Source organism: Sinocyclocheilus rhinocerous, unplaced genomic scaffold (genome assembly GCF_001515625.1).
Source record: "Sinocyclocheilus rhinocerous isolate Xijiao unplaced genomic scaffold, SAMN03320098_v1.1 scaffold79, whole genome shotgun sequence".
Lineage (NCBI taxonomy): Eukaryota > Metazoa > Chordata > Actinopteri > Cypriniformes > Cyprinidae > Sinocyclocheilus > Sinocyclocheilus rhinocerous.
Window position 1 is genome coordinate 63,039 of NW_015638023.1, and position 23,882 is coordinate 86,920.

Genomic DNA, 23,882 nt, shown 5'->3' on the forward strand with positions numbered 1-23,882 from the left:
GTGTGTGTGAGTGCTTGAGTGTGTGTGAGTGTGTATGAGAGAGTGTGTTTGTGTGTGTGTGAGAGAGTGTGTGTGTGTGTGTGAGTGCGTGAGTGTGTATGAGAGAGTGTGTGTGTGTTTGTGTGTGTGAGAGAGTGTGTGTCCTGTGGGTCACTCACTTCAAGCTCCAGAGAGTTTCCGCTGGTTGTAGCTCTAAAAGAAGTTGTGGTCGTTTATCTGTGGCCGAGTCGCACTGATCTGATGTCAGGCTTGTATCTCTCCAGCTTTCGGCCTGTTAGAATCCGTGTCTCTGCGCTCGTCTCGTCAATGTGTTTTTGTCTTGTTTCTGCAGTTGAGCTAAGTTCCGCTCTGCCCGCGAGGGTTCCTCCTGCCGCCATCCCCATGGCCCTGCGCGTGGAGCTGTCACCGTCGCTGGACTCCACCCGCCGCGAGCAGCAGCTACAGCAGGAGCTGCTGGCGCTCAAACACAAGCAGCAGCTGCAGCGGCAGATCCTCATCGCCGAGTTCCAGCGGAAACACGAGCAGCTCTCGCGACAACATGAGGCCCAGTTACAGGAACACATGAAGGTCAGGACTGTAGTGGTTAAAGCTCAGAGCTGCTAAGAGTGTGAGTGTCTGTCGAGAGTTAACCGACGATCAGCACTGATTATTCACCTCAGGTTCCAGGGCTCACAGTATAGCTAGCTTGACGTCCCGGGGCTACCGTGTTTTCCAGTCGGGCTCCCAAAATGTATCACTGCCCATCATCTTAAACACAGGGTTCCCGCGGGTCCTTAAAAAGTCATCAATTTAATTGTATCAAATTTTTATCATGAAAACTCTTAAATACCTTAAAAGGTATTAAAAAAATGTATTATAATTTCAAGAGGTCTTAGATTTGGGGATGAAAAGATAAGACTCACGATATGGATTTCTTTGAATAAATATTAGCACTGCACGTTTCAGGGTCAAAACACTTGCTGTGTGAATAAATCTGTGAATGGCATTTTCATTTCATCTTTCCTGATGCCTGATAAAGTGGCATTTATGAGCGCAACGCTGCTTTGTGTAAAGCCGAGTAAACCGCTTTATTTCTGCCGCTCCAAAAGCCCCATCTAGTGGCAGAGAATTCATTTGTATTCTCAGTAAGCCTTCTGCTGTTTGTTCAGATCAATGCCAATATTGACCCGTTATTTACGCAGCAAACACGCAGAGTTGTAAATGTGAAAGAAGCTAATGTGCCTTCTAAAAATCTAAATTAAGACAAGTATGATATATATTTATATGCTTAAAAATTAATATAATAATTTATACGTTTGAGTCATCCCTTTTCTTAAAAATGGTTTAAAGGCTGAAATGTGATGTTTATCATTTTATAAGATATTTTGTTTTTATGAAAACCTGTGTCTGAACTGTAAATCATGTCATTTTACAGTTTAATATGTATTAAATAAATTTTTTTAAATCCTGCAGATACCCTGTAAATAGTTAAAGTAAATTACTTCCTTGATATTTGTGTTTTGAAAATGTTTTGGTTGACATTTCGACTCCTGTCCAATTTTCTGTATTTAAAAAATATATATATATACACTTTTTTTTTTATTAATTTCGGGCTACCAAAGTCTGAAGAGTGCCTGTCCGAAGGGCTATCAGGGAATTTTGCGAGTCTTGGGTTACTTCACACAAGCTAGAAAGGTTCTCAGCAATCACTTTTAATTAAAGCGTCTATAAAAGGGTATCTTCATCTGAGGTCTCTTCATCTTTTAAATATCTAGTGTGATATATCCACTCATTTCTGCAGATTTGTTGCGCAGGTGACGGAGGTTGTGAAGGGCCTTACTGTAAACGTTACTGGCGCTTCAGTCCACCGCCGCTGAGCACAGAATGCCCTCAAAGAAGAGAAAACATGGCCGATGTCCAGTTAAATGAATCAGATATTGTGCTGAGCGCTGTGGACGCTCCGTGTGGACGCTCCATGGGGAAGTCGTGGCCTAATGGTTAGAGAGTCGGACTCGTAACCCAAAGGTTGTGGGTTCGAGTCTCGTACCGGCAGGGATTGTAGGTGGGGGGGGAGTTCAAAGAATTATTTGTATATATGGGAGTTTGCAGCAGTGACATCAGCATTCTCTAAGCAAACTCACACACTCGTAAATTTTCAGGACTCGCAACGGCATTTTCGTTAGTGTAGTGAATGATTCAGTTTAGGATTCCCCCACACAGTTTGAATAGTTGGTATGTTCCGCCGATAAACTAATGCGCAAGAAAAGCCCAGCACGAGAGCTACTCTGTGTGCGAGTCTTTGTGTTAACGTGCAGATTAACAAGAAACACAACACTGCTGTGTGAAAGGAACCGGACAACCTTCTGTAACGTCATACAGTGTGAGTTCAGTAACTTACAAATGTGTGGATATAATCTGCTGATGGGAAGGGCCGGCATAGTTGTATGGACTTGTAGACATGTGGCAGATGTGACGGACCGCGCAGGTTCAGTCTGGAGTAACCTGAGCTCAGCTGCTCAATGCTGATGCGTCATGAGTTTCTGTTTGCTGGGTTTGATTCGTACACCTGACGAATATTGTCCCTCATCTTTAACCGCTAGCCACATGAACCAGCTGTTAACCTGTGCTTGTTCTGTCACCAGCATCAGCAGGAGCTTCTGGCCCTCAAGCATCAGCAGGAGCTGCTGGAGCATCAGAGGAAGATGGAGCAGCACCGGCTGGAGCAGGAGCTGGAGAAACAGCAGCGCGAGCAGAAGCTCCAGCTCCTCAAGAACAAAGCATGTTCTTGGTCCATTGTACACACACTAGTGTTTATTAGTGGACTGACCCGGCTGTGGGTTCTGTTTGTAGGGCATCCAGACACGGACAGCGAAACTCTGCAGAAGAAAATGAGGGAGCAATGCAATAAACTTGAGGCTTTATTGTGTGCCTCAACAGTCCTCTGTGTATTGTATGGTGCACCAGTCAATCACCACCAACTGTTATCAGCTGTTCAGCTTGTGATCGGATGATGATTAAAATCAAGACCGTTGGTCAGGGGCACATTAACACACGGGCTGAAGCCCAGGGGCCTACTGGCTGCAGGTGAATTATATTTTTCAAAGAATTATTTGTATATATGGGAGTTTGCAGCAGTGACATCAGCATTCTCTAAGCAAACTCACACACTCGTAAATTTTCAGGACTCGCAACGGCATTTTCGTTAGTGTAGTGAATGATTCAGTTTAGGATTCCCCCACACAGTTTGAATAGTTGGTATGTTCCGCCGATAAACTAATGCGCAAGAAAAGCCCAGCACGAGAGCTACTCTGTGTGCGAGTCTTTGTGTTAACGTGCAGATTAACAAGAAACACAACACTGCTGTGTGAAAGGAACCGGACAACCTTCTGTAACGTCATACAGTGTGAGTTCAGTAACTTACAAATGTGTGGATATAATCTGCTGATGGGAAGGGCCGGCATAGTTGTATGGACTTGTAGACATGTGGCAGATGTGACGGACCGCGCAGGTTCAGCCTGGAGTAACCTGAGCTCAGCTGCTCAATGCTGATGCGTCATGAGTTTCTGTTTGCTGGGTTTGATTCGTACACCTGACTAATATTGTCCCTCATCTTTAACCGCTAGCCACATGAACCAGCTGTTAACCTGTGCTTGTTCTGTCACCAGCATCAGCAGGAGCTTCTGGCCCTCAAGCATCAGCAGGAGCTGCTGGAGCATCAGAGGAAGATGGAGCAGCACCGGCTGGAGCAGGAGCTGGAGAAACAGCAGCGCGAGCAGAAGCTCCAGCTCCTCAAGAACAAAGAACGCGGCCAGGAGAGTGAGTTCATTATGTGTCCCAGTCAGTTTTTCACCGTGTTACTTCTAAGTAAGAGAATCCTTTTGATGCCAGTAGTATTAAACGTCAGTTACACTGAAATAACAAAGCTGTGCTCAGCAGTTTCGTCTGGCGGCGAGCTTTGGTAAATCCTGCGCTCTGCTGTGAACAGGTGCGGTGGCCAGTACAGAGGTGAAGATGCGTCTGCAGGAGTTTGTTCTGAATAAAAAGAAAGCGCTCGCTCAGCGCAGTCTCAACCACTGCATCTCCAACAACCCACGCTACTGGTACGGGTAAGAAACGTCACACGCAGCACCACTTCTGTTAGTTATTCAAGCACAAACGGATGAAAACATCAGTCAGAGTGACAAACAGTTAACCAGACCTGTGTATCTGCTCTAACCAGAGACGGGTGATTCAGCAACATTTGTGGTGTATAAATATAACACTTTTCAGCTTGAAATCCTTTCTCTCGTGGCCTTTTTGGCTTCAATGTGTCAGGCAGCTGAGAACATAGGGGGCAAATGGAGGGAAAATGGGATTCGAACCTGCAGCCCATGTGTCTGGATGTGTTGCGTAACCCTAACCCTCCTCACTGTAGTGCATAATTACAATGATTCACGCTGCTGATCTTTACTCTGATGTTAAAGCTGGAGAGCCTGTGGCCCGTATCAGTTCATCATGTTTTTCCCATCGCTTGTGTTTTGATTACTGCTTTTCTATTTTCTCTGTCTGTCTTTTTCTGTGCAGGAAAACTCAGCACAGTTCTTTGGATCAGAGCTCCCCTCCTCAGACCAGTGTTAGTATCTACAACCCTCCTGCCATGGGCGTCTACGACTCCAAAGATGACTTTCCACTGCGCAAAACAGGTGCTTCACTTCACGTGTTATCATCAGTCCTTCTGCAAACTGACAGAAATAGCGGCTCTGTTTTGGTGAGATTCTTGTCTTGCGTGAATTTTGGCGTGAACGGATCCTAACCTTCAGAGGAAGCCGTCGCTGAGCGCTGCTTGTACTGTATAATTATTCACTTAGCAGTGAAGCCGGTGCGATGCTGTTGACTCGAGCCCAGCGCTGGATATGAGCCACAGTTTACTCTGGCCAGCATTAGTGCATTCCAGCATGCTGCCATGAGTTTGGCAAGAGGTGTGTGTGTGTGTGTGTGTGTGAGAGAGTGAGTGTGTGTGTGAGAGAGTGAGAGTGTGTGTGAGTGAGAGTGTGTGTGCGAGTGAGAGTGTGTGTGTGAGAGAGAGTGAGTGTGTGTGTGAGAGAGTGAGAGTGTGTGTGAGTGAGAGTGTGTGTGCGAGTGAGAGTGTGTGTGTGAGAGAGAGTGAGTGTGTGTGTGAGAGAGTGAGAGTGTGTGTGAGTGAGAGTGTGTGTGCGAGTGAGAGTGTGTGTGTGAGAGAGAGTGAGTGTGTGTGTGAGAGAGTGAGAGTGTGTGTGAGTGAGAGTGTGTGTGCGAGTGAGAGTGTGTGTGTGAGAGAGAGTGAGTGTGTGTGTGAGAGAGTGAGAGTGTGTGTGAGTGAGAGTGTGTGTGCGAGTGAGAGTGTGTGTGTGAGAGAGAGTGAGTGTGTGTGTGAGAGAGTGAGAGTGTGTGTGAGTGAGAGTGTGTGTGCGAGTGAGAGTGTGTGTGTGAGAGAGAGTGAGTGTGTGTGTGAGAGAGTGAGAGTGTGTGTGAGTGAGAGTGTGTGTGCGAGTGAGAGTGTGTGTGTGAGAGAGAGTGAGTGTGTGTGTGAGAGAGTGAGAGTGTGTGTGAGTGAGAGTGTGTGTGCGAGTGAGAGTGTGTGTGTGAGAGAGAGTGAGTGTGTGTGTGAGAGAGTGAGAGTGTGTGTGAGTGAGAGTGTGTGTGCGAGTGAGAGTGTGTGTGTGAGAGAGAGTGAGTGTGTGTGTGAGAGAGTGAGAGTGTGTGTGAGTGAGAGTGTGTGTGCGAGTGAGAGTGTGTGTGTGAGAGAGAGTGAGTGTGTGTGTGAGAGAGTGAGAGTGTGTGTGAGTGAGAGTGTGTGTGCGAGTGAGAGTGTGTGTGTGAGAGAGAGTGAGTGTGTGTGTGAGAGAGTGAGAGTGTGTGTGAGTGAGAGTGTGTGTGCGAGTGAGAGTGTGTGTGTGAGAGAGAGTGAGTGTGTGTGTGAGAGAGTGAGAGTGTGTGTGAGTGAGAGTGTGTGTGAGAGTGTGTGTGTGTGGAGACTGGATCAGTCAGACTGAGAAGAGTGTGTTTGGGCTTCAGGATCGAGAGCTTCAGCAGATTTAGTTTGATTCAGTCTTGATGTTTCATTGCTGTAGATCCTCAATAACTTCATATGTTTCTGTCCTACAGCAAATTTAACTTTCCCCAACATTGTGATTGCAGCTAAACAGTGTAGACGGTGTGTGTGTGTGATATGCTACAAACAGCAGCGTCTGACGTCCTACACAACATAAGATGAAACCGTCCTGTAGGTGAAGTGATCGGATGGCTCGTCCCAGAGCAGCGGCTCTCCTCAATAACCCGATTCATTCTCTGCGCTTTTCCCGTCTAGTGACGAGTTTGTGGAATTTGCTTATGTTAATGGAAAGCCGTTTGTTAGGAGCCTCCCGTATTTCACAGAGCCACGAGCATCATTTCCAGTAACGACTGAATGAATAGAGAGCGGGACAACAGCCGAATGAATCGACCTTTTCTTGTAATGCTGAGATTCTGACTTAAGATGTCAAACAGAGGTAAATCTACTGCCGGATGGAGAGCACGCAGAGCGACGTCTGACGCGTGCAGTTGATCGTCATCTTGAAAATCAAATGAGAGAATATGGCACACGTCACGATCTGAGCCATTCTGTGTTGAAGAAGAGGCTCTGCATCTGCTGCTGTTCATACCCGACAGCAAAACCTCTGTGGACGTGCTCATAGTAACTTACCAAACCTCATGAATCGGTGCCAGGCAGCGCATAGAGTCTCTGATAAATCCATGGAGAATCATGTGAGAATGTACTGAAGCATTGTGGGTAGTCTGCAATCATTACTTTGCTCTTGTGAAGCTGGTTTCCAGGTTATGTTTTCTCCCTCACCTCACTCTTCTGTGTTAGGTTTCCACTCCGTATGTATCGGTGAGCATCATCGCCTGCGTGTGCTGTAATGACGCTTGTGTTTGTTCTGTGGTGAGGCCTACAGAATCTCCCGCTAGTAACTCTAGTATTACTAGCATCTGCACTTGTGCCTGTGATGGCATGGAGCAGTTGGACAAACCTCGTTCTGAATGAAACATGCACTCTATTCACAGTTTCTACATATAGCGAGGCAGCACGTGAAAACAGCTTCTGTCATTGTGTGTGTCGCTGTAGCGTCTGAACCGAACCTGAAGCTGCGTTCGCGGCTGAAGCAGAAGGTGTCGGAGCGGAGGAGCAGCCCGTTACTGCGCCGCAAAGACAGTCCCATCAGCACGCTCAAGAAACGCTCTCTGGACATGGCAGGTGATGCAAGATGCATGTTTGCTGGCATGGACACGTGACTGTTTTCACACAGACAAACTCTGTCTCTTCTTCTGATGGTCCGTAGATTCGGTGTGTAGCAGCGCTCCTGGATCTGGACCCAGTTCCCCAAACAACAGCTCACACGGAAACCTGTGCGAGAACGGCATCAGTGTGACTGAGGTGAGGCTAGTTTGGTGTGTGTGTGTGAGTGTGTGAGTGTGTGTGTGTGAGTGTGTGAGTGTGTGAGTGAGTGTGTGTGTGTGTGTGTGTGTGAGTGTGTGAGTGAGTGTGTGTGTGTGTGTGAGTGAGTGTCTGTGTGTGTGTGTGTGTGTGTGAGTGTGTGTCTGTGAGTGTCTGTGAGTGTGTGTGTGTAGAGGTCTGCTACCCGACACGAGCCCAACGGGTCCCGAACTACTCTCAGGTTTCAGGTTGGGTTTCGGGTTTGTAGCGAAAGAAAAACTCGGGTACGGGCTTCAGTTTAAAGCCCGTGCAGACCTCTTACACACACACACACACACACACAATTCTTCTTTCTCTACATTTCATCTCTGCTCTAGCTTGTTTCCTAGTCTAGCTTTCTAATAAACCTGGCATTCTACACTATGAATACTGTTGGCTCTGTGGTAAATTGCTTATGTTCGTCTATTTTAAATCGCTTTCGATAAAAGCATCTGCTAAAAGTGTTGATGTGAATGTGCTCCAGTCGTCTCACAGGCCGGCTGGTCAGGACGGGTCGGTTAGTCAGCTGTCTCTCTACACGTCTCCTTCACTACCCAACATCACCCTGGGTCTGCCGGCCACTGCCACCAACAACGTGAGTGTTCAGACCTAACTGAGCTTGTGCTGTTACAACCGTTTTTACAAGGGGTTAGAAAAATGCACTTAATTCAAGACAGATTCTCTGAAGTTGTCTGATTTGAGTTAGTTTTGCCTTTTAATTAAATTTGTTTTTAAAGGATGTTTAGATATTTATACTGGAACATAAACATAGTAATTAGACTGTAACACTGTAACATTCACAGTTAATACCGTACTGATCTGATCTGCGTGTGAGAAACCGTCATAATCGACCTGTATTTGTCCACCTGGTTAGGAGCGTTTGGTCAGCACTCATCTTCCTTTTGCTTCGTCATGTGATGCTTTGGAAAAGGCTCAGTTTTATTTTGTTGCTTCTTCAACAAGGTGACGTCTACCCAGCCTGACAGCGAATGTTTGTCTGTGACCGGTTTACCCATAAGCACTCCGTTCCTGGTCGCCTCTCACCTACCGTCATTTCTTGGCAATTCGGACACTGCAAACTCCCACAATGCACTGCTGCAGCACATGGTCCTTCTGGAGCAATCAGCCCCACCGAGTCCTTTAGCCGCAGGTGAGTAGAGCTCAGAGTTCTTTGAGTTTCTGTCCTGGTTTAGTAACAGTGTGCAGGCCATTACAAACCTTTTTATTTGCGTAATAGCTACTGGCCCGGATCGCGGAGCATTTCCCAGGGCCGCTGTCAAAGCGTTACATAAACCTTGAAATGTGTGAACAGTCCGCTGCCCAGAACGGCGCTGAGGTGCGGCCCGAGTCCGGGGTCCCTCGGTTAATTAGATCAGTGTTCCGAGTCGCTCGCGGCAGGTCAGAGGAACACGGTGTGCCAGGCGGAGCGATCTTCATGCCAGCACCGCGTGCCAGCTGGGTTCACTCGCGCTCCCACAGGACCAGAAGAATATGCCTCTAATTATCTGAATGGGAGCAGGAAGCGAAACAATGAACCCGATCAAATGGGTGCAGAGACCCGCGGGACCCAAAGCCGTCTTCAGATGCCAGGTCAGCCACGCATGGACGGTCGTGACGTCTGTGGAGAACTCCGAATGAATTAACATATTTTACAGGGTGTTTCAGTGTCAAGCGGTTTTGGAAACTCAGTTGAACCGAGACTGCTGTCAGATTATCTCTGCCCAGCCGTCGTGAGTGTATCCTTGCGCCCGCATGCGTGTGTTCATGAGGATTGTCTGTTGTTGCAGGTATGGGAGCGGGGTCGCTGCAGAAGCTGCGTCAGCACCAGCCGCTGGGCCGCACACAGTCGGCTCCTCTGCCCCAGAGCAGCCAGGCGCTCCAGCAGCTCGTGGTTCAACAACAGCACCAGCAGTTCCTGGAGAAACACAAGCAGCACTTCCAGCAGCTCCACATCAACAAGGTCAGACATCAATCTCTTCACCCTATCCCTACCATGACAGATGAAACGCTTGTAATAATTAGCTGTAGCGGAGACTCAGTTGTTGGGAATATCTCAGGTGGATGTGATTAATATCGTCCCCGAGGTTCTGTTTACTGCTGTTACCGTTCATGTGGTTAATGGTGAATGCTGCAAGGAAACAGATATTTTACCAGCACATGATGGTATGTTGACAGCTGAGGATCTGGGCTGAGTTTCGAGTCCCGCCGAACATAAGACGTGGCCAGCTGAGGTCATGTAAGGTCAAGGTTTCATATCAGCAGAACGGGCTTGTTCAGTGGTGCTCTACAGCAGGGTGCAAAATAGGGCTGTCAAAATGACTGAAAAACAAAATTCGAATTTTTTACTTAAATATTATCAAAATTCAAATTATATTCGAATTTTTAAAAGTTGAATTTACATTAATTTAGATGATAGATGTCCCTATAGAAAATGAGATAAATATGCGTTCTGTGTGAACGGCTTGGTTTCAGTTTTGACGTAAACAACATCTCCACACTGATGCGCTCGTTTTCTGCAATATATTGAATGAACAACGTAGCAGCGCCGCATCTAGTGAGTTCAACTGGATAGGCTAACAAAAGCGTTCAAATGCAATGACACTTACATCGTCGTCGCATTTCGTGCGCCACTGATAAGCTGCCTGACGGCTGAGGCAGAACTAAAAATGTGGATTTTTTTTTTTAATTCGACGAATATTTGAAATTCTACTTTTTTTTTTTTTACAAACCTAGTGCAAAACTCAGTTCCTGGAGAGCCACAGTCGCCCTGCAGAGTTTATTTCCTGCTTCGACACATAGCATGTAGTTTTCAAATAAGCCTAAAGAACTGGATCAGGTGCATTTAATTAGGGTTGAAGCTAAACTCTGCAGGGCTGTGTGCTTCTCACGTGCGAGTCTCTGCGTGTCTGTGTATTTAAACACACCACTGAACAGCAGTCTTTCAGCAGAGGGTCTCCGGCTGGAAGCTTCTCACTCTGGAGTTCCTCATGTTCAGAAGGAAGGAAAAAAGAAACGCTTGTTTGGAAGAAAAGATAAAGATGAGGCAACAAAGGAGGCTCTGACGTCAGTAACGTTCTCTGGCGCCTGACTTTCTTTCCTACAGTCCCTGCAGTCCTGAATGAAGAGCAGCTGTTTTGTCTGTCTAAATGAGAACACCTCAATATGGTTCAAGAAAGCATGGTGAAAAAATGTAAAATGGTGAAAAGTAGAGCATGGTGCTAACAACGCCATGTCATGGGTTTGATTCCCAGGGAATGATAACATGCAATGTGAGTTGCTTTGGACAAAAGCATCAGCAAAAGGACTAATAAACTCAATATACGTTTTCAGCAACAACAGTGTACCCTGAAATAGGGCTGGGCGATAGGGCCAAAAAAGTCTCTGTATTTTTATGCTATATCTTACCAGTTATTTTAAAGCCCTTAATATAAAGCATGTCTCATGTTTAGGACAAAATGGATTATGCACTTGCCCCGCAGCAGCTCACTCTGTCTCGTCCACTATTTTTCAGATGCGCTCGTATCAAACTACTGTATATCGATATAAACGGTATTGCTTCATACCATATCGCTTATGAAGAATATATCGATATATCGTACAAACTCGATATACCACCCAGCCCTACCCTGAAACAATGATTTATTAGGATTTATCGTCTTTACTCTGTCTGTCTGTTAGATGTTGAGTAAACCCTGTGATCGGCAGCACCAGAGCCACCCAGAAGAGACGGAGGAAGAGCTCCGAGAGCAGCAGGATGCCACACAGACGGAAACACTTCCCATGAGCCTCCTCATTAAACAGGAACCTCCTGATCTCACAGAGGAGCAGAGACAGGAAGAACAAGAGCTGCTCTTCAAACAGGTGCGAGACACCTAGAGCTCAAGGAGAACCAATGGGAGAGAGAGATGCTGTGTCTGCTGTTTGTGTCGCCCTCTTGTGGTGGTTGTCAGTCCACAGCACCTGTAATGTGTGTGTGTGTGTGTGTGTGTGTGTGTGTGTGAGAGCAGCAGGCTATTCTACTGGAGCAGCAGAGGATCCATCAGCTCAGAAACTACCAAGCATCCATGGAGTCGGCCGGTGCATCGGTCAGTTTCCCAGGGCACCGTCCTCTGTCCAGAGCCCAGTCATCTCCTGCGTCTGCCTCATTCATCAGCCTGCAGGAACAGCCTTCCAGACCTCATTTTACCACAGGTGCGTCACACCGTACTGCCCTCTCTGTAACTTTAAACTGAACTGAACTGTGACTGAAAAAGCAATCTTGATAACACCATTTTGAGCAACTATAGACCAATATCAAATCTTCCTTTTATAGGCAAGATTATTGAAAAGGTAGTCTTTAATCAGCTGAACAAATACTTAAACTCAAATGGATACCTGGACAATTTTCAATCTGGTTTCCGACCGCATCACAGCACAGAGACAATTATGCCGCCCGCAGTTGGAATCAGCTTCCAGAAGAGATCAGATGTGCTAAAACATTAGTCACATTTAAATGCAGACTCAAAACTCATCTGTTTAGCTGTGCATTTACTGAAAGTGAAAAAGTGACGTGACATGTGGCCAAGTATGGTGACCCATACTCGGAATTAGTGCTCTGCATTTAACCCATCCAAAGTGCACACACACAGCAGTGAACACACACACACTGTGAACACACACCCGGAGCAGTGGGCAGCCATTTTTTTTGCGGCGACTTCATGAATGAGCACTGTGCGATGTCCGAACTGATTGCACTATATTTTATGTATAATCATTTTCTATTTTTAACTGTTTTAAATTCATTTTAAATCAATTTTTAAATCATTTAAATTCCTTGTTTTAGTGTTGTGATTCTTTTTTATGATTATTTTACTTCCTTTTATGTAAAGCACTTTGAATTACCATTGTGTATGAAATGTGCTATATAAATAAACTTGCCTTGCCTTGCCTTTAATACAGAATTCATGAACGCTCCAGTGAAAGTTTCTGCATGTGCCTTGTGCATTTTTCTGTAGGTCTGGTGTACGACTCTCTCATGCAGAAGCACCAGTGCATGTGTGGCAACAGCAACACACACCCCGAACACGCCGGGCGCATCCAGAGCATCTGGTCTCGGCTGCAGGAGACGGGCCTGCGCAGCCAGTGCGAGGTGGGACACATCTGATAACATGAGTCACGAGCCACGTGAACACTACCAACATTCCTGTTTGTGCTGTAAGGGTCCAGGAGTAATCTTTGGTCACACCTGCCAATGGTGAAATTTACTGGCCAAGAATATTTGAAGAGTTTGGTTCCAAAACGCTATAAATCCATTTTGATTAATTTGAGTAAAAATGTGTTTTCTTTACCAAGAAAGTGGCTAGATGAAAACCATTATTTTCTGTTTCAATCTTTCACATAGCATCTTTAGGTTATAATAACATTAAAAATTCTAATCCAGATTTTGATTTTCAAAGATTTCTTATAAAAAAATGTTTTTTCCCCAAAATGCAATAAATCCATTGAATCAATATCAAATTTATTTTTCATATTGAAACTGTTGAAAATACACAAGTTATCATGCAGCCCTAAGTTTGTTTGTTGATCACAAAATAGATGAGGAAAACTAGGATGCCGGGTGTATTCAAAGCGCCGCCATTACTGTCTAGAGTGCGTGGAATGGTGCGCTGTGATTGGTTGTTACTGTCTAGAGTGCGTGGAATGGTGCGCTGTGATTGGTGGAGCGGATATATCGCGTTCTGCAGAGAAGGGCGACTGGCGTTTGTCGCGGTTTGGTACCAAACTCTGTCATTTTCCTTAAAATAAATCTTTTTTTTTTTTTCTTCTGTAATATTGGAGTTATTTGTCCGTTTCTGATGAACAGCTTGATGCTTGAGCTGAATCAAAAGCCTAACAAAAACCTCTAGACACATTGTGAATTTGTTTTGCTATTTTAATGTGAGGAATTTTCCACATAACGTTCAGGAAAAAATCTTCTGATGGTCAATTTTTATATAGATAGTTGTTCACAAACACGCGAGTCCCATTTTTCTCTGAATCACTTATGTGAGTTTAAGATTGTCATCCTTAAAGTTTGATTCAAATTGTGCATTGTGCTGCCCTTCCTAATATTAGAGCTGCGTTTCACTGGCGAGTGCTGGTTTTGGACCCTGTTGTTGTTTTATTTTCCTCAGGCGCTGAGCTGCAGGCAGTACACCTCATGATGTGTCAGCAGGGGGCGCTCTCGTGCTCTACTCAATCTCTCTGTCCTGTATTTTCAGTGTATCCGTGGGAGAAAAGCCACATTAGAGGAACTGCAGACGGTTCATTCTGAAGCTCATGTCATGTTGTATGGGACCAACCCACTACGGCAGAAACTGGACAGTAAGTCATGTCCAAGTCAAAAGAAGATCCTGTCATCATTTACTCCAGGGGTGGAGTTTAGCTCCAACCAGCTCCCAAACACCTGCCTGGAAGTTTCTAGTATACCTAGTTAGACCCTGATTAGCTGGTTTAGGTGTGTTTTGTTGGGGTTGGAGCTGAACTCTGCAGGACAGCGGCCCTCCAGGAGCGTGTTTGGACACCCCTGCTTCACTCAGACACAGACTGCATCTCTGATAAGTCATCTTCTCTCTGTCTGGCTCAGGTTCTGTCATCTCCATGTTCGTCAGGCTGCCGTGTGGCGGTATTGGGGTGAGTAGAATTAAATGAAGTGCGTCTCAACCATCTCTTCATCATTTGTGCAGCATGTAAGGAAGGTTTCTGCTTTGTCTGTGAAGGTCGACAGTGACACGGTCTGGAATGAAGTTCACTCGTCGAGCGCAGCGCGTCTGGCCGTCGGTTCTGTGGTCGAACTCGTCTTCAAAGTGGCATCAGGAGAGCTGAAGGTTGCCGTCTGCCATTGTCTTTCTCTCTTTATGTGTATCTGTATGTCTGTCTGTATTATTGATTGACGTAGAGCGGTGTGTCTCTGGCTTCATTGCAGAACGGCTTCGCTGTGGTCCGGCCGCCGGGACACCACGCAGAGGAGAGCACGCCCATGTGAGACGCGTCTCTGTGTTAGTGTCGCTCTGTGCTGTCTTCCTTTACTCCTGTAACATTGGTGCTCTCGTCCAATCACAGGGGCTTCTGTTACTTTAACTCTGTTGCCATAGCAGCTAAACTCCTACAGCAAAGACTCGATGTCGGCAAAATTCTGATTGTTGATTGGGTGAGTTTATTTAGAAGAATTATTTGGCACTTCTGTATTTTCTTTTCTTTCCGTTTAACATTTGATAATTTTTCTTAAACCACATTCAGGACGTTCATCATGGCAACGGAACTCAACAAGCGTTCTATGACGATCCCAGAGTTCTGTACGTTTCACTTCATCGATACGATGATGGTAATTTCTTTCCGGGCAGCGGCGCTCCTGAAGAGGTAATGCAGTGATACGAGTGCGTGGATTGTGGGAAGTTTGATTTATTCCTAACTCGTGCAGCACTTCCTCTGAACAGGTGGGCAGTGGGCCGGGAGTCGGTTTCAACGTCAACGTGGCATTTACTGGAGGTCTGGATCCACCGATGTGCGACGCAGAATACCTCGCTGCCTTCAGGTAAAAGATATCGCGTTCTGCAGAGAAGGGCGACTGGCGTTTGTCGCGGTTTGGTACCAAACTCTGTCATTTTCCTTAAAATAAATCTTTTTTTTTTTTTCTTCTGTAATATTGGAGTTATTTGTCCGTTTCTGATGAACAGCTTGATGCTTGAGCTGAATCAAAAGCCTAACAAAAACCTCTAGACACATTGTGAATTTGTTTTGCTATTTTAATGTGAGGAATTTTCCACATAACGTTCAGGAAAAAATCTTCTGATGGTCAATTTTTATATAGATAGTTGTTCACAAACACGCGAGTCCCATTTTTCTCTGAATCACTTATGTGAGTTTAAGATTGTCATCCTTAAAGTTTGATTCAAATTGTGCATTGTGCTGCCCTTCCTAATATTAGAGCTGCGTTTCACTGGCGAGTGCTGGTTTTGGACCCTGTTGTTGTTTTATTTTCCTCAGGCGCTGAGCTGCAGGCAGTACACCTCATGATGTGTCAGCAGGGGGCGCTCTCGTGCTCTACTCAATCTCTCTGTCCTGTATTTTCAGTGTATCCGTGGGAGAAAAGCCACATTAGAGGAACTGCAGACGGTTCATTCTGAAGCTCATGTCATGTTGTATGGGACCAACCCACTACGGCAGAAACTGGACAGTAAGTCATGTCCAAGTCAAAAGAAGATCCTGTCATCATTTACTCCAGGGGTGGAGTTTAGCTCCAACCAGCTCCCAAACACCTGCCTGGAAGTTTCTAGTATACCTAGTTAGACCCTGATTAGCTGGTTTAGGTGTGTTTTGTTGGGGTTGGAGCTGAACTCTGCAGGACAGCGGCCCTCCAGGAGCGTGTTTGGACACCCCTGCTTCACTCAGACACAGACTGCATCTCTGATAAGTCATCTTCTCTCTGTCTGGCTCAGGTTCTGTCATCTCCATGTTCGTCAGGCTGCCGTGTGGCGGTATTGGGGTGAGTAGAATTAAATGAAGTGCGTCTCAACCATCTCTTCATCATTTGTGCAGCATGTAAGGAAGGTTTCTGCTTTGTCTGTGAAGGTCGACAGTGACACGGTCTGGAATGAAGTTCACTCGTCGAGCGCAGCGCGTCTGGCCGTCGGTTCTGTGGTCGAACTCGTCTTCAAAGTGGCATCAGGAGAGCTGAAGGTTGCCGTCTGCCATTGTCTTTCTCTCTTTATGTGTATCTGTATGTCTGTCTGTATTATTTGATTGACGTAGAGCGGTGTGTCTCTGGCTTCATTGCAGAACGGCTTCGCTGTGGTCCGGCCGCCGGGACACCACGCAGAGGAGAGCACGCCCATGTGAGACGCGTCTCTGTGTTAGTGTCGCTCTGTGCTGTCTTCCTTTACTCCTGTAACATTGGTGCTCTCGTCCAATCACAGGGGCTTCTGTTACTTTAACTCTGTTGCCATAGCAGCTAAACTCCTACAGCAAAGACTCGATGTCGGCAAAATTCTGATTGTTGATTGGGTGAGTTTATTTAGAAGAATTATTTGGCACTTCTGTATTTTCTTTTCTTTCCGTTTAACATTTGATAATTTTTCTTAAACCACATTCAGGACGTTCATCATGGCAACGGAACTCAACAAGCGTTCTATGACGATCCCAGAGTTCTGTACGTTTCACTTCATCGATACGATGATGGTAATTTCTTTCCGGGCAGCGGCGCTCCTGAAGAGGTAATGCAGTGATACGAGTGCGTGGATTGTGGGAAGTTTGATTTATTCCTAACTCGTGCAGCACTTCCTCTGAACAGGTGGGCAGTGGGCCGGGAGTCGGTTTCAACGTCAACGTGGCGTTTACTGGAGGTCTGGATCCACCGATGGGTGACGCAGAATACCTCGCTGCCTTCAGGTAAAAGCGTCTCTCATCGAACACGTTCCGCTCGCTCTTCATTTGCTCGTCAGTTCTGTTCACTTCATCAGATCTGTTCATCAGCGGTCAGCTGTTTGTGAGTGTGACTGATGCTTTAAGACTTCAGGAGGTGATTTAGTGTTTAAATACATGATCACACTCTCGCTCACACACACGAGTTGTGTTGTTTGTCGAGCAGTCGCTCGTTCTTGTGGTTTTAAGGACAGAATCTGATTTCGACTGTTGAACAGAATACAGTTAGATGTGAGCTATGTAGAAAACAATGTAAAATCACCACAGTTCTCTGCATTAGACAAATCTTTCTAAACCAACAGCACTTGTTTAATTTGAGAAACGCTGCCATTTAAATGCCACACTTATTTGCTGATTACCTACAGCTAATGATCATGTGTGAAACCATTTCTACATCATTTGTTCACTTAGAAATCAAAACTTAATGTTTTGCGGAAGAAATAAATTATTTTTACCTCCTTGCATTTATTTTTGTAGTGTAAATATACCTAATTAGATCATTTAGAAATCCAAACTCTAGCTGCTTTATAGAGTAATTAAACTCATTTCATAATTAATGGATTTACAGAGTTATTGAACAATGAACTGATTTCGACTGAATGTTGACTGTTTACCTGTTGTCCTCTTTCAAGAGCTACCTTACAGCAGAATTTAATTTTGTTTGCATCACTGTTTTCCTGTTCATCACTAAAGCTGCTTTGAAACCGTCTGTATTGTATAAAGCACTGTGTACAGTACTTACACTGGATATCCATACAAGTCAAGTCACCTTTATTTCTATAATGCTTTATACAATACAGATCGTGTCAAAGCAGGGATCCGTTCTTCGTACCTCGCTGAACACATCCGAGATGATTTGATAGATGCCAGATCTTATAATCCTGATAACTGACCTCTGGCTAATTCGGTTCTTCAAGCAAGTTTGCAAACATTACTCCGAGTTGACATGTTCATCAGAAAGGGCAGATATATACCGATACTCGAAACCATGATAGCAGTGCAGTGATTGGCTGGCAGCAAGAGATCAACGTAATGACATCATATACTGTAATTAAGATCAGGGACGCAGCCAAGTGAGCAAAATTACACAAAAGTTATAACGCATAAATAAAATGTGTAACAGTTAGTTAAATGATTCCCAAGTATTTTTCACCATTTCTAGTATTTGTACAGGCTTTGCATTTTTCAATGTCAAGAGTATTGTAATTAGCAATTCATTGATTTTGAAAGGGATTTGCTATGTGTGACCGCATTAATTAAAGTTTCTAAATCCCTTAAGACATAACTGACTGTGTTTAAATTAATTGTGCATCATAAAAGCATTTAGAGATTTGAGAAGTGGTCTGCATCACCCGCATAAAAGCTCACCGCTCAAATTAATGCACGGCTAACTGTACGTCATGTGTGCGAGTCTGACTGCAATTATTATTCCTTCACGAATAAATCTCACCGCGAGTCAAATTGGCCGTGTCTGTTATTATAGATTACGCAACATTTTAATTATTTTCTAAATATTTTACATTTTTGCTAACACTTTACAATAGGGTTCCATTAGTTAGGGTTAGTTAATGTATTAACTAACATGATCAAACAATGAACAATACATTTATTACAGTATTTATTAATATTTGTTAATGTTAATGAAAATACATTCGTTCATGTTAATTCACAGTGCATTAACTAATGTTAACAAGCACAACTTTTGATTTTAATAATGCAGTAGTAAATGTTGAAATTAACATTAACTAAGATTAATAAATGCTGTAGAAGTATTGCTCAAACTTAGTTCATTTTAACTAATGAACCTTATTGTAAAGTGTTACCAATTAATTTTATTATTAATATTATTATTTTTAAAAATTCATTTTCCTGGTTCGGTATGGTGCTCTTGTAAGAAAGTAGCAGTGGCTGGGACAGACTTTCAGTATCATCTTCACTTAAAACGAGACAAACTAATCCTGTTTTCGTTAAATAAGCTGCTCCCGAGCAGGTTTGAGCTAGCGGACCTGTTGCTATGACAACAACTCCAGGATGAGCTTCGAAGAACCAAACAATCCTGGATCATGTCAGATCGCCAACAATAAAATCCAGCTAATCGAGTAATTCACAGACGAAGAACAGACGGCAGGAGTAACAAACTCAAATTAAAGCAGCTCTAACAAGCCGATAGTGTGGTTCTACAGTGCAGGTCAGTGAGGATTCAGTCCAGTTCAATAACTGTAAAGTTCATCAGTTTATACAGTGTATTTTTGCACTTGTGCATGTGACAAACTCCACTGCACACTGAACAAAAGACACAAGATAGTAGTGTTTTCCATTTCTCATATCTGTGTGTAGTTTGGCCAATCATTTGTGTGTAGAGCTTTAATGCAAAAACACAATTTTTATAGGAGTTAAAATACTTTGGGGGAAAAAAAGTGTTTGCTTTTGCAAGAGATCCGTAATGTTTTGTTTGTAGAGTTTAGGAGCCATAGTTTCAGAAATTGTATGCAGGCAATTTTTTTAAAAACTAATATTTTGCGCCAGGCTGAAGATTCGCAGGAACTGCACAATGTCTGTCTGTCCCATAAATAACCTGCAGTCACGTTTAGTTGATAATGTGAAGGTTTGTGTCTCTGTGAATGCTTGACCTCACAGGACGGTGGTTATGCCGATCGCTAGCGAGTTTGCTCCAGATCTGGTGCTGGTGTCGGCAGGGTTTGATGCGGTGGAAGGACACCCTCCTCCGCTGGGAGGATATAAACTCTCCTCCAGATGTAAGCGCCGCTCTGTACCGTGAACAAGACACCTGAACTCACTTGTGTCTAGCTGTATTTGTTGTTTGGATGGTTTCAGTAAAAGCCACCAACATGGTTTTGTGACAGGTTTGGGTCACCTGACTAAACAGCTGATGGGGTTAGCTGGGGGTCGAGTGGTGCTGGCGCTGGAGGGAGGTCATGACCTCAGGGCCATATGTGACGCGTCCGAGGCCTGCGTCTCAGCGCTGCTGGGGATAGAGGTAAACGAGTTCCCATCATCCTTTGCTTTGTAAGTTTTCATTTGTGTAAGGTGACTTTTTACAGATAGATTTGTGACTTTGATTGCTTGTGTTTTTGTGTTGAACAGCTAGAGCCGCTTTCTGCAGACGTCCTGAAGCAGAGACCCAATGAAAACGCTGTGCGCTCCATAGAGAAAGTCCTAGAAAATCACAGTGAGTCATTCAGGTCTTTTCAAGAAGAATGAAATGTCTTACAGTGGAAGTCTACAGGGCAAAACACAATTAAATACGTGATAGAATCACTTACTGACCTCTTCTCTGTGTAAATATTTTTATTTTATGTACAGACCCCATAATCCAGAACGGTTTGTGTTGCGGTCGAGATGAGCTGTACATGTTCTCAGAACCCTGCGAATCAAAGCCGTGATCGACGCCATGCTGAACTCTGAATTTGGCTTGTTGTACAAACTGAAGGCCACAGATGCTGTCAGTGGAGCTGAACTGACGCTGGAAGGGTCCTGTGGAGCTGATTGTGTGTCCTGTTCTCTGTGTTTAGGTCAGTACTGGCGGTGTGTCCAGCGGGTTGCGCCCAGCGCGGGTTTGTCTCTGCTGGAAGCTCAGAGAGGCGACTCTGAGGAGAACGAGACGGTGACGGCAATGGCTTCTTTATCTGTCGCAGCACTGGAGAAAAGGTACATCCGCTTTCCCTGCTTTCTTCCTTCCACCTGTCCTTCGGTTCTGTCGTGTGACCGTCTTTGCTGTGTTTCTGCTCAGGACGGAGGATGAACCCATGGAAGAGGAGCCGCCGATGTAGGGGACGAGAGTTTTCCCAGAGCTCTGAGCTCTTCTGGGTCTCTGTGTCAGTTTGACTTGGTCTCGTCTGACGGAGATCCTCACTGAGCAGAGAGAGACGTCAGGGTAAAGGCTAACTCGCCGCGTTAGCGCTGTAGCCCGCTAGCACTGTGGCCCCAACGCAACGCGCTCGAGCTGAAGTCACTTGAGATGTTTGGCTGGATGCGCGCACACCTCGTCGCAGATGTCAGCCGGCAGATCGTTCTGACAGAGGGACGGATGGAGAAACAGCGCCCAACTAACCCTCTACAGGCTCCAGAAACCCGCCGTTTATTTAGTAAGACACTAGACTACTTCACCATAAACACTACAGGGATTGACCACACGGTGGCGCCGTGACGCATCAGTGCCACTTTACAGATGTTTCTCAAAGACTGAGTGCCTTTGTTGGGATTCATGAATGAACTACGAATGAATTCTGAAGAACTTTGCCTTAAGTCAGTAATGTCATAAACACGTTACCCATAATTCCAGTGGGTTGACTTTAGAGAAGAGAAAGCCTTTTCAGCATGTTTACTTGGACAGCGTTCACGCTTTAGTCCTAAACACATATTGTCTAGCGATGACTGTTTTGTTCTTTTCTCTAATGAGCTGTACAAACACTGCAGAAAACTCTCTGCGCCTCCAGTGACGCGTAACCGTGGCTCAGCGTAGCTCCATGTAACGCAGCGGAAGGCAGGCGTGGGTTATTGACTGGCGTGCATTACAGGAGAAAAACTACAAAACACCCGGACTGAACCAGAGACCAGAAGGTCTGACCAGAGCATGTTTGCATCTTTTGTTGCACCTGTTTCTAACCACAGTGCAGTGTTTGACCCGGATTACGAGACCGCAGCGTGTGTGAAATGATTTTTCATGAGACAAGAGACGACCAATGTTCCAAACCAGCTCGTGTCCCTCTTGAGCCAAACTAACCTTGTAAAAAGAAAGTTGCAGCTTGCTAATGTTGTAAACCCCTGAGCATGCGGAGGGATCGGTATCTACAAGATCAACACAAATATGCATGTGAAATCTTCATTTAATTTGCCTTCTCTAACGACAACAGCTTCACCTCTAAAAGAATCCAGTTAGTTCGTCTTACTTTGCAGCTCGTCAGCTGTTAAAATGCTCAGTTTTTTAGTTCAGATACTGGTCATTTTTTAGGTTTTAGTAATTAATTAGTCATTCCTGTTTTGTACAGTTTTACTTCATTCCTTTTTTTTTTTTATTACCTGACATTTCAGATATTTGTATATTTGTACTTTTCACTTGACTTTGCTTATTATTTGTGCTAGTGGATTTTAGTTCCATTATTTGCGTTTCATTTGGTATCATGTACTTTGAGCTACATGAACACTTTGAACAAAACATGGAAGTACAGAATCAGTCATCGTGATTGAATGGTTGAAAACCCACAAATATGTCAAAGTAGATTTGTATATGAAAGGAAATCTAAATATATGAAAAACTCATTCACCACTGTTCTGTGTGCATGCATGTAACATATTGTGAGCAGCACACAGTGGTCTCAAATATACAACACCTTGTTTTGTTTTAATGAGAGTTTAGGAGTAAATAATCAGCTCTAACCTGATAAACACTTGCTTGATGGTCAGTGATGTTCAGTTTTTTGGTGAAATTGCTACATGCTGATTTTACAGAGAAACAGTATGTCTATGACAGTAACTGAAATAATAATAAAACATTAATCCAAAGCTTTTCGATTGTTTCCATCTGCACACAGCGCCACAAAAAATAAATAAAAAAATCTGTAACATGCATGGTTTGTTTTAATAGTATTTTATTCACGCACTTCACTAAATGCTAAAACTCCCACAACTTTATTCAAAACTGACAAACTGACAAAGTTGTACAGCGAGAAACGAACATAAAAACTATCATAGTTCATCACCTGCATCACGTTCAGCGTGAAGACATACGGAGCATGTTCTACAAGCGGATGTCAACCTCTATTTACGAATTCAAATTAAATAAAGCTGTGACAATGTTCACTTGTGTTGCAATTTTATATATATATATATAATTTATATTATGAGTGGACTCATTTAGAGGAACCTTATATTTTACTGACTGAAGTATGAGCTCAGGTTCCTTCAACTCTGCCAAGCATTTTTTAGCTCAATCTATTCTGTTCATGAACACACACAAAAAATAAAGTTAAAATAATAATAATCCAGTTGATGCTGTAATTTGACAGACTAAAATGTGCCATGAAATTAAAGGTTTAACAGACAACAGGAACGTTTTAAAGTTTAGACTCGCAGCTCTGTCATCCGGTCCAAAGACTTTATCTCATCTGAGGAGCGTCGAAAACTGGCTCGAGCAGCTTCTTAAATGTGTTCTGAAGCAGTAAGCATTACAAACGTCAAGTTCTGTCCCACTGATTCACAAATGTGTGGTAGGGTTTATGTTAAATCCTTTTCTAATTTGGCCAAAAAGTTCATTATCATCTATTTCTTAATCTTAAAATCAATTTTACACACCATTTTCGTTTCTATAACGCATCAACATCCCATAACGTATTTGACAACAAAAACAATCGGAGCACCTTTAGGAAATCTGCATACAGCCAGAGACGGAGACGGAGAGATTAGTTCTGCAGAGAGTTAAAGCTGTATCTGTTTTCTGAGTATATGGAGAATATTTCTGTTGCAACACGCCGCCACGAGCACTTTAGAACTGTGACTGCAGTTGTGTAGTAACTTATATAACAGTGACATCAATACATTTAAAATATCATCAACCCTTCTTATTTAAGATACAGATAGAAACACATGGCATAAAAGCTGAAACCATAACAACTGAATGTCTATGAAACGTCAGTCAACAAAGCATTTTCTAAACAATGGCACTTAAAATTTAGAACTAAACTTTTGTTGGAACATGAACTGTATGAAAGAATGAAAATGCAGTGTAAACACAGACGGCAGAACTAAAGCAGAAAATACAGGGCCGGCGTGAACAAAGTAGGAAATTAGACTGAACACAGGTGACATTAAAGGGGTCATATGATGCTGCTAAAAAGAACATTATTTTGTGTATTTGGTGTAATGAAATGTGTTTATGCGGTTTAAAGTTAAAAAAACACATTATTTTCCACATACTGTACATTATTGTTTCTCCTCTATGCCCCGCCTTTTTGAAACGCGTCGATTTTTACAAAAC

The 23,882-nt window shown here is 44.1% G+C and overlaps 1 protein-coding gene across 1 annotated transcript in view; it reads left to right on the forward strand.

Annotated features, from left to right (window-relative positions):
• LOC107749392 (histone deacetylase 4-like) overlaps positions 1–21,770 on the forward strand; it is a 50,424-nt gene extending 28,654 nt beyond the window's left edge. The window contains exons 3-26 of the mRNA XM_016564531.1: positions 332–567; positions 3,645–3,795; positions 3,965–4,085; positions 4,543–4,661; positions 7,103–7,231; positions 7,317–7,411; positions 7,935–8,045; positions 8,414–8,600; positions 9,238–9,410; positions 11,129–11,311; positions 11,458–11,641; positions 12,445–12,578; positions 13,690–13,792; positions 14,055–14,101; positions 14,188–14,295; positions 14,394–14,449; positions 14,531–14,618; positions 14,708–14,827; positions 16,758–16,855; positions 19,526–19,644; positions 19,753–19,886; positions 19,994–20,078; positions 20,422–20,557; positions 20,640–21,770. Coding sequence (XP_016420017.1) covers positions 332–567; positions 3,645–3,795; positions 3,965–4,085; positions 4,543–4,661; positions 7,103–7,231; positions 7,317–7,411; positions 7,935–8,045; positions 8,414–8,600; positions 9,238–9,410; positions 11,129–11,311; positions 11,458–11,641; positions 12,445–12,578; positions 13,690–13,792; positions 14,055–14,101; positions 14,188–14,295; positions 14,394–14,449; positions 14,531–14,618; positions 14,708–14,827; positions 16,758–16,855; positions 19,526–19,644; positions 19,753–19,886; positions 19,994–20,078; positions 20,422–20,557; positions 20,640–20,679 — 2,957 coding nt within the window. The 3' untranslated portion in view covers positions 20,680–21,770. The remainder of the gene's footprint in view (positions 1–331; positions 568–3,644; positions 3,796–3,964; positions 4,086–4,542; positions 4,662–7,102; positions 7,232–7,316; positions 7,412–7,934; positions 8,046–8,413; positions 8,601–9,237; positions 9,411–11,128; positions 11,312–11,457; positions 11,642–12,444; positions 12,579–13,689; positions 13,793–14,054; positions 14,102–14,187; positions 14,296–14,393; positions 14,450–14,530; positions 14,619–14,707; positions 14,828–16,757; positions 16,856–19,525; positions 19,645–19,752; positions 19,887–19,993; positions 20,079–20,421; positions 20,558–20,639) is intronic.
• The last annotated feature ends 2,112 nt before the right edge of the window (positions 21,771–23,882 follow it).